General features: G+C 37.4%; 1 protein-coding gene across 1 annotated transcript; it reads left to right on the forward strand.

The window, feature by feature from the left end:
* Positions 1-680: 680 nt before the first annotated feature.
* Positions 681-3,321, forward strand: LOC131992041 (cortexin-3). Its single transcript, XM_059357385.1, has 2 exons — positions 681-932; positions 2,886-3,321. The coding sequence occupies exon 2, from the start codon at positions 2,988-2,990 to the stop codon at positions 3,294-3,296; it is 309 nt and encodes a 102-aa protein (XP_059213368.1). The 5' UTR covers positions 681-932; positions 2,886-2,987; the 3' UTR covers positions 3,297-3,321.
* Positions 3,322-11,001: the final 7,680 nt, after the last annotated feature.

An 11,001-nucleotide genomic window follows, 5' to 3' on the forward strand; every position in this document is an offset into this window, starting at 1 on the left:
CTTGACATGTATTGTTATTATTGTTGTTTTTGGGGCCTCTCTCACTCCTGTCTTATGATTTTGCAAAGATTGTCTTAGAACTGAATTAGGCCTTGTTAAATATGTTAAGCTCAAAAAGTTCTGATTGTGTTCTGGTTGCTTCAGTATAAGTTAGAAAAATATATATATACAGTACAGGCCAAAAGTTTGGACACACACCTTCTCATTCAATGCGTTTTTCTTTATTTTCATGACTATTTACATTGTAGATTTTCACTGAAGGCATCAAAACTATGAATAAACACATATGGAATTATGTACTTAACAAAAAAGTGTGAAATAACTGAAAACATGTCTTGTATTTTAGATTCCTCAAAGTAACCACCCTTTGCTTACTAGAATATAAGACATGTTTTCAGTTATTTCACACTTTTTTGTTAAGTACATAATTCCACATGTGTTCATTAATAGTTTTGATGAATCTACAATGTCAATAGTCATGAAAATAAAGGAAACACATTGAATGAGAAGGTGTGTCCAAATTTTTGGCCTGTACTGTATATATATTTTTACCTGTTACGCACAATATTTAGGCTGTCATTGTGTCTTTTCCCAGAATATTGAGTGATGTAGTAGGAATAGTGATTAAAGCAGCAGCAGCGGTGTGCGTGAGGACGGAGGCTGCACCGGGCCGGTCCGCCCCTTCCTCCCAGCGGAGAGAGGACGCATCTCCGCGGGCTGGGGGGCTGCAGAGCTCTGCCTGGGATGGCTTCCTGCCGGGCATCGACGCACACTGAGCACCTCATCCTACCGGATTTAGCCGTTCACTTCACCTGGCTGTCACAGACGCGACGCTCCCGGCGGTGAAGCGGAGAGGTGACGGTAGAATGGGCCAAAGTCTCTGGTCCCCTCTTTAACCCTGGACATGTATCCGACGTCCCGCACACACAAAGGTATCCAACAGTTCGCAGTGTCCTTCCGAGGATGCAAATGTGTGTGGCGTGCATGTGTCTGTGTGTGTGTAAGTGCGTGCATATGTGTGTGCGTGCATGTGTGTGTGTGTGTGTGTGTGTAAGTGCGTGCATATGTGTGTGCGTGCATGTGTGTGCGCGCGTGCATGTGGTGTGTGTTTGTGTGTGTGTGCGCGTGTGTTTGTGAGTGTATGAAAGCATATCTACTGTCTGGCTTTGCACTTGTTGAGTGATGTGTGTGTGTGTGTGTGTGTGTGTGTGTGTGTGTGTGTGTGTGTGTGTGTGTGTGTGACCGCTTTGACAATGAGCCACCAGGCCTCACCTGTCCGTTTCACTTTTATCATGTGTGGATGTTTGCTGTTTGACCTGGATGTTAGATGTAAGGTACACTGTAAAAAAAAAATCTGTTTAATTTACGGTAAAATACCGGCAGCTGTGGTTGCCAGAACATCACCGTAAAAAATACAGTGAGCGTATGTAAATGTAAATATCAGCAAAAACTGTAATTTATACAGAATAATCCCATTACTTTTAGGATAATTGTTTCATCATGGTATTTCTCCATTAACTTTACATGGAAATTTTATATTTTTACAGCAAAACTGTGTGTTTTCTACAGTTTATGGCGGTAGAATTTAAAGTTTTATACTATTGTTTGATTTACAGTAATTAAAAGTATCTACTACGGTGATGTACAATGTTTAATTTTACGACCTATTTCTGATGCAATTTGACAGTTTTTTACTGTAATTTAAACAAACATTTTTTACAGTGTAGGTCAGCTGGAAATCAAAGCAAAGACTGAGAGCAGCCCAAAGTATTTGTTTTAACTTGATGAATCCTGCCTGTATGACGACCTGTTTTTTTTTATGACATGTCAAAATAAATGTCTCGAGGGCCAGTTTACCTGCTGCAGGTTCCTAGGTTTTAGGTTTAGGTTTTATTTTATTAGCACAGTTTGAATTACATAAAATGACAAAGATAACATATAATGTAAAGTGCAGGGAGAGGCAGAAAACCCAGATGGGCTTATTTAAAGCCTCCACCTAAAATTTCATTAGAAAGTAATAAACTAATAATAGAAAAAAGTATGCCACTTATATATCTTAGTTTTGACCTACTGTATGTTCCAAGTTCAACCTTAATCATGGCAGGGACTGCCTAACACCTTGCAGTTTTTTATGCAGAACAAAGTCCATGATTTTAATGACATATATTCAAAACCTATTTTTTATTTTTTTTAACCGAAAATATCCAGGCTAATTGCCTTATTATGTGACTGTATGCTATAATGTAGGGCTGGCCTATATGGCTTATAAATTAAGTCAATATTTTTTATGGCTAAACAGTAGAATTCCTGATAAGGAGACACTGCTTCCTCCAGGCAGATAGAGCAGCTGGTAACTCTGGTAACTAGAGGTTGGGGACGGTGTATTTACTGCTAGCAGCTATCACCAGCAGTCATGTACATTCACTGTGGCGCTTCACTTCTTTCTATATATATTAGCAACCACTAAGGTAAGGTATATTATTCAGATTAGTTGTTTTGGGTTCATTTAGAGGAAGATAGAAGCGGGGTTTGCATAATGCATTTTGTTTGTTGGTTTGCTTTGAGCATTTGGCTCTATAGTAGACTTAATGTTTGTTAATTAGCTCTGAAAAGGGTTCTTTTTCATTTATGTTGACTATACTGCCCTATGAAGCCTAACTACATTTTTGGTCAAAATTGAGTTGAAACTAAAAATTAACTTCTTGATGTTTGTTCTCTGTATCTTGTGACAAAGTTTTAGATTGCAATTTTTTTGCAATCTATCTATCTTGAGATAGAGGATCTGATAACCTTGGTAAATAAAACCCAAGCAGTCTGGATGGATACCACTCCTTTCTGTGTCTTTGATCTGTTGATAGCTTTGCTTTGGTCCTCCATCTCTCCAGGCGATGAGCTCCATCAGAAGGAGCTGGTCGGGACCTGTGTGAAGAGGATGCCACAGCGCCCCCTGTGGGAGCTGCAGTGCCACCACACACTTCTCTCTCTGGATGATGGAGGGAGAGCCCTTCACCTCTGCTGTCTCCTCTCTGCTCTACACCTCCGGGGAACACTTCATCGCCCTCTCCTCCTCCTCCTCCTCCTCCTCCTCGTCCTCATCAGATTCGGCCATCGCTGCCATGTCCCTGGAGCAGAAGACAACTTTTGCTTTAGTCATCTTCCTCTTTGTTTTTCTGCTCATCCTTATTGTGCGCTGCTTCCGAATCCTGTTGGACCCCTACCGCAGTATGCCCACTTCCACCTGGGCTGAAGGCCTCGATGGTCTGGAGAAGGGCCAGTTCGACTACACTCTGGCATAGGGGTCTATTCAAACACACACACACACACACACACACACACACACACACACACACACTGAGTTTATAGAGGCAGCACAAAGAGGCAGAGAACCTGTCTGTTGTCCTGTTCCTTTTCATGCTCCCTACTTTATGTGCACACACAGCTGTTTTATTCTCACATGCACAAGCTAATTAGAAAAAGATCAGATCAGAATTTGTATAATATGGGTGTATTTTACTCACTCCACATGGACTAAACACTGGTCTGGCTGACTGTGAGTATGCATATCCTGCCAGGTTGATACTTGCAAAGAGAAAAACTGTTGACAAGCACATAGAGCAGAGACATCTTAACTTGTAGCACCAACAATGAATACGTGACCTAGATAATTATGTACATCAACATGTTTGCCCACATTTATAGCTCACAGTACTTACAGGAAGCCTTTCCTGACCAAAACATTTATGAAGTAGGTGTAAGTGTGCACTGACTAAATGCAAACTTTCTGCCTCTAAAATTTGCTTTGTATCCGTCTGAACATCTGTTTTTACATCAGTTGCTTTTTTATGATTTAAATGCTTGTTTTTAGTTTTGTTAGTAATTCTAAAATAAATTATTCATGGTATTTCAGAAAAATAGAACTTCCTGTAATCTTAAGCATGACTTCAGTATTTTTCATCCTTTTTTTGTAAGTTAATAACAACTAGTGCAGTGCCTGTAGGAAGTCTGGATTCAGAGATTACATGCCACAATGTCTGCAACTCCATAAACACTTACTTTTCATAAGGTACATTTAGTAACATGAACACCAAGCAGGCGTTTCAGAAGGTGAAACCTCTAAATGGGTGAGAACCCAAACCCAACCTGTGTGCAATAACCGACCCAGAAACCTTTTCCAAAGAACTGAATACATTCTACACCTGTTTTGACAGGATTTCAGGATTTCACACCTGAATCTTAAAGATAGTCGAGGCTCGTTTACAAAGGAGAAGATACGGCAACAGCTGAGCTAATGTGAGCTAAACAGGCCTGGATCATGGACCCTGGAACTCTCCTCTTTCTTTCTGTGTATCAAACCAAACTGCCTCAGTACCTTCTGGAAAACTGCCACAATAACCCCCATACCCCAAAATAAGGCAGCACACAGAACTGACCACTACCAGCCCATCATCATGGTTGCCCCAAAACTGGACCCACTTCAATTCACCTATGAGGTGAAGAGGCACAGGGGATGCTGGTCTGTCTGCTAATCCTCCTCCACAGCATCTTGACTCACCAGGAACCTTTATCAAGATCATCCTCCATCTTAATACCATCCAGAGGTATCTAAAGACAGACTGCACGCTGTCTGGGTGGGATGAGCAGATCACCCACTCTCACCCTCAAAAAACTAGCAAATAATCCACAAACTTAAAAGACTCTCTGTTGCTGTGTGCCATTGTATGTTACGTGCTGCTGTCTGTCGGATATGGACAGTGCTGTGAAAATTAATTTCCCCTCAGGGACAATAAAATCTAAATATTGGATGGAACTTTACATTGACACTGCACAATTGCCCTGGTAGCCAGTCTGGTGGCTGCTGTCTGCAGCCATGTCTCTTAATAATGGACCATCTTCAAAAATTGTGCCCATAAAGTAATTTAGATATAAAACATGGGAAAATAGGGTCCAGGCTGAAAAAAATGCTGAAGTTACTCTTCAACACAAAAAGCTATACTTATGATATGAAGAAGGTATTGAACTTTAGCTGAAGCCAGCTCTAGGTGTGACTACAAAGACAAGGACAGAGCCTTTAAGACAAGCATAGAGGTGATAATGGGTATCATGACTTGAATATTTGATGATTTTGTGGCTGGTTTGACTAAGCCTAGTATTACCATGTGTCTAGACTGCAAGAGTTTTTGAGGTGTTTTTCACTCGCAAGTCTCAAGCAGCAGATCCCCTCTTATTCTAACCCATATCAAAGCTGCATTTGTCACATGAAGCATAGCACAGGGTTTGTGTATGTCCATCCACAGGGCCAACAACTCTCTGGTTGGTAACATTACACAGTTTTAAAAACATTGATTTTTTTTTTATTTAAAAATTTGTTTCTATAGCATAGCAATGTTGGTTTGAGTGCAATGAATGGTTGAGCTCTACCTGAGGGTGCTTCAGTCATACTGGGTAGCAATGTGTTGTTAGCACACCTCTCTGTCTTAGCCGTCCAGTGTCTCTCTGTCTAACAACTTGTTTTTATATTTGTCTGGCATTCCTAAAAGTCCTGTACGGTTTTACTTTGGTACTTGCTCCAAAGATGTTCCTTAGAGCAGTAGTTCTCAACCTTTTTGAGTCGCGACCCCCAAATTAACATGTATGTTGTCCGCGACCCCCGCTTACTGAACAGAATCTCACATGCACAGTTTAGATCACCCAAAAAAGAAACAAAATGACCAAAAAAGACACAAAATGGCCTAAAAAAGACAAAAAAATGACACAAAAAAAAAACAACCACAAAATGACCAAAAAGATATATTAAATGACCAAAAAGACTAAAACACATTAACACATGAACACTTTAACACAGTGGAGACAGAGCTGACTTCCAAAATGATTAGGTGACCCCCAGAAATCATCTCGCGACCCCAACTGGGGTCCCGACCCCAAGGTTGAGAATAGCTGACTTAGAGGAACCAGTACTTTATAATAAAAGGATTCAAAACGAAGCAGAACAAGCTTTTACACTACAAGGGTGTCAGCGTTGAGACTTTCAAGTGAAGAAGCACAAGCATTTTTACCATTATTTTACCATTTTTATCAATATGTCATAGTTTAGTTGGTTTAAAGAAGGCCATGAATAAAGTTGTATAATTATGGATTTGTTTAAACTAAATAATGTATTTTAGTGATACCATAAAGTAACTAAAAAATGTCAGCATTGATGTAGGTTTGACGTCTGTAATAAAAAAAATGTGAGCAAGATCATAGGTTAGAAAACTGTTTTTTTCTGTTTTCTTCCATGAATGTTTGGTCCCCAGTTCTCATTAGTCTCTATGGGACAGCTGGTTGGAGTTGCTGTCACATTCAGGCTGACTGAGCCAAATCTGTAAGTCTGTGAATAGAACGGATTTCCCTACAATATGGCCTAAAATGATGTATGAACAGGGTAGTTGTGGGAAAAAACACGTTTTTCAGAACATTTTACTGCTCCTCTCCACAGTTGTGATGTCATCCACATCACATTCAATACACCCCAAATAAACTCATTAAAATATGTACTTTGAATGTAGGCTAAAAAGGAGAGAACACAAACAATACAGAATTTAAATTTAAAAAAGTCAAGTGAGTTATTCAGTTAATTGTAATTTTTAAAAATCACGTTCTAATCATACTTAAAAAACAAACGTTTAGATATTAGTTGACTTGATTAGTTCTGTCTGTGTTTTCCCTTTGTTTTTTTGTTTATTATGACGCTTTTATTTTGCGAGTGTCTTCCTGTCTTTGTTCTGTTTCCCTCCTTTGTAATAACTTATTGCAGGGATGTCAAACTCAAATACACAATGGGCCAAAATTTAAAACTTGAATAAAATCGCGGGCCAACATTGAACAAATAAACCTTTTAATATATACCAAACATGTTTTGCTTTAACATTGAATATGGAACCAGCAACGCTTATAAACATACAATATATAACTAAATAGTGCAGACATGCAAAATCAAATTTCAAATAAAAACACATCAATGTCATTAATTTATTTAATAAAAATTAAATAAAAATCCTATGCCTCTTTTCTATTTGCATCCTTCTGAATTAAATATCAAAATAAAGTTTTTCAACAGGTAAATACATTTAAAAATAAAATAACAATAATAAATCTAGTATTAGCGGTAAATGCGCCATATAATACCGGCGGGTCAGCTTTTATAGTACAATAATAATATAATAATTTGGTATTGCCTCGCGGGCCAGAGTTTGACACCCCTGACTTATTGGTTTGTGTCTGATGATCTACCTCTCCTTGTGTGTTTTGTCTGTTGCAGATTCAACTTCTATTCTCCCAGTTTCTCATGTGATTTTCTTCCTTGGTTCGGTTTTTCCCAGTGTTTTCCTCTTATGTTTTTCATCCCAGAGTTCTTGCCCCTGCTTCTCTTCTTTCCAAATCTTTTTGGATTTTCAGCCTTATTTTGGATTTCAACGAGTCTTTTTATTATGACATCATTGAACTCATCCTGTCTGCCTCATCACATGATTATGCATTTGGGTTCAAACCTGCTTTTTGGACTACACATAGGGCAGAGCCGGCCCAAGCCTCCATGGGGCCCTAAGCAAAATTCAATTTCGGGGCCCTCTATTTCTGCCAATAATATTGATTGTTGATCATTCACACACCTATTACAAACTCATTGCGGCTCTGGCAGTGTTGTTTACATTATGCTATTGTCAGCCTGATATGTCTTCACACATTTAAGGGGGTGTCCCAGTAAATTACATAAATAATACCAATACAATAATGATACAAATGATACAAATGATACCAATGAATGAATGATGTCCAAGGTGTCACATGTGTTTTTTAATCTAAAAATGTATCACATTCAACTATAGAGTGACTAGGGGTTGATTTACACAACAATCCAAATGGTAAAGCATTATTTTTACTGTAAAAGTGGAAAAAATCTGGTTTATTATTTTTGAAAAACGTGAAAACATTCCTTTTATCTTGGCGTTGTTGACATAAAATTGTATTTTTGTACAATAATATATCTTTGATCATATAGAAAGTGTCACTCATGCATGCAAAATATTAAACAAAATATGTACATATTTTTTGTTAATTGCTCTTGGGGGCCCCCTAGTGGCCAAGGGGCCCTAAGCAGTCGCTTAGTTCTCTTATGCCTTGGGCCGGCTCTGACATAGGGTGAAATATAATATTCCTGTACAACCACAACTTGTTGCATCCCGAGTAGAACAAACGACATTTGAGAGAATAATCTAATCTCACTCTACCATGATCCTTCTGCCATATCAGTCTCAGGCTTTCACACATCCTAGTTTGAATATTTGACATTTCATTGTTAAACATTGAGGCTAAGTGTAAAGAATGAGGATAATTGAAAAGCCTTAAATCTTCTTCTCCTCTTCCTCTTCCCTTTTCAGTGCACATACAGATCTTGCGTTACTACTCTTCAGCTGTAAATGCTGACAGAAATCTCCTTTTGTCAGTCGATTGAATTGTTCTTTAACCCTTTATCAGGCAAAGAACTATATTTGGTAACTTCAGGTAATACTTAGAGAAAAAAGTTGCAAATTTACTAGATTAAAGTGGCAAATCTACAAGAAAAAAGTTGCAGATTTACGAGAAAAAGTGGGAAAAAAGCAACTTTTTTCTCCCAGATTCACCACTTTAAATCTCATAAATCTGTGCATTTTTTTCTTGTCGATTTGCCGCTTTAATCTTGTAAACTTTTTCTCAAAATATTATTTTCGTATGGTTTCTTTTACACATTCTGGCTGTATGTAATATCCTCCAATATTCTCTAGGGTTGAAATTTGCAAGTATTTCAATGAGTGTCCTATTAAGGGTTAAAGTGGTGTATCTGGGAGAAAAAAGTTGTTTTTTTCCACTTTTTTCTCGTAAATCTGTGACTTTTTTCATGCAGATTTGCCACTTAAAATCTCTTAAATCTGCGACTTTTTTTCTTGTAGATTTGCCACTTCAATCTAGTAAATTTGCAACTTTTTCCTCGAAATATTACCTGAAGTTACCAAATATAGTTCTTTGCCTGATAAAGGGTTAAGGACCTGAATGAATGTAAATGTGTGATCTCTGTTCAGATCATTGACAACCCAAATACCTTTTGCCAACCATGTATCCATGTACATTAAATTTACCTTTTTACCTTTACAAAGAGAGATTATTATGTGTCTCTTGGCCCAAGCCAATACTATTTCGTTCCCACGAATTAGTATTTCGTGGCCACGAGATACTAATTCGTGGGAACAAAATAAGTATTTCGTGGCCACGAAATATTTTTTTTTTTTTTTTTTTTTTCCCCATGTCATCTCTGGTGCTCCGTACTGTAACAGATTGCTGTAAGAAAACAGCCAAATCGTGACAGTAACATACTGTTTTCCATTAAAAAGGTATTATACTGCAGAAAACAATGCATTCTGGGCAATATCTGTAGGTAGCTTGCCGTTTCCCATAAAAAAATAAAAAAATAAATATATGTATATATATATATATATATATATATATATATATTAATGGCTGTATTTTACTTAACTAACTCATTCAGTATACGTATATTAAAATGACTGAGGTTACAGTGAAGACAGCGCTTAATTCGTAGTAATTGGCTTTCAGACAGTAATATGCTCTATTTACAAAAAAAATGCCTGCATTGTATACTGCAACAATATTGCAACTAGCTTCAGCACTATACTGTTTTATTCTACTGTAAAAATCAATGAAATGCAGGATTGTACTGTAATTCAATGTGTGGTTTTATCACATACATAACATACTGTAAAGTAAATAACAGTAGAGGAACTGTAAAATTAACAGTAGAATGCTGCAACCCTGCTGCCAGTATTTTACTGTTAATTTACAAAACAATTGTTTACAGTGTATGATATCTTGAGGAGAACAGATTCTCAGACCAATTCTGGTCCATAAAAACTCAAGACAATTATATCGTTGGAGGATTCCATCAGAGATGGTTTCTGTTACCTTCATTGTTTGCTTTTATTCTTCCTGTAAGTTGCTTTGGATAAAAGCATCTGCTAAATGACTAAATGTAAATGTAAATGGTTCATCATAGAGATGATACTTTATTGAGAATCGACCCATAAGGTGAAAGTTATTGAGTTCTATTTGCCCAAATTTGCCTTTTCTAATTACATGACCATATTAACCCATTGAGGCCTAAAACGCCTGTAAAACCTCTGGGCGATTTTAAAATAAGCCCCTAAAACCTGAAAAAAAACCTTTTCTGGAAATTCAACAGAAGCGTCAACGCTTCTACTAAATAATAGATTCTTCAGCCTCTGTAGCAGATAGAAATGAAATTCAAAAAGTATTTGAGAGCTTATACAAATACTACAAAACGAAGTATCCGCTTTCCAGGCTTCAATGTGTTAATAGAGATTATATTTTCTATTCTACATTGTTCTATTTTCCTCAGCTGATTGTTGATTGGCCACACTCTCTTGATATCAGCACATATTCAGATTTTAAATATTCAATTGTAGATTAATTATGAGGAACTGACAATAGAGGGTCTTTGATAATTAATAAATACAGTCCGCATACAGGAACAATTTGTGCCCCTTTCTCCCTTGTAGTAGCCTTCTAATACCAATTTCTGCCCTGACTGCAGTGACAGCTTCCAGGAATAATGTTCCTCAGAAAATGTATAAGCTTTTGTATTTTGCTCTCATGATGGAAGAGATGGAAGCACTAAGATGACAAATCCCAACAGAAAGCAACATGTTCTGAACAGACAGAAGAAAAGGCAATGTTGTTCATTAATTGTAAAGTCAACACAGATTTTCAGTTAAAAAAGAACATTGACAAATATACTTTACAACCATTCAGCTATCATTCAGCTAACCCTAACCCTAACCCTAACCCTTTTTTTTTTATTGTTAAACTTAAGTAAAAACAAATTCATGTTATTCGGCAATTGCAGTAACAATATACAAGTACAGTTACCAGTAGATGAGGTGGACGTTGAAAGAG

This window comes from Centropristis striata, chromosome 19 (assembly GCF_030273125.1).
Source record: "Centropristis striata isolate RG_2023a ecotype Rhode Island chromosome 19, C.striata_1.0, whole genome shotgun sequence".
Lineage (NCBI taxonomy): Eukaryota > Metazoa > Chordata > Actinopteri > Perciformes > Serranidae > Centropristis > Centropristis striata.

What these genes read in the sequence shown, in the direction of transcription:
- LOC131992041 (XM_059357385.1), top strand. Translation starts at nt 2,988, where the DNA reads ATGATGGAGGGAGAGCCCTTCACCTCTGCTGTCTCCTCTCTGCTCTAC.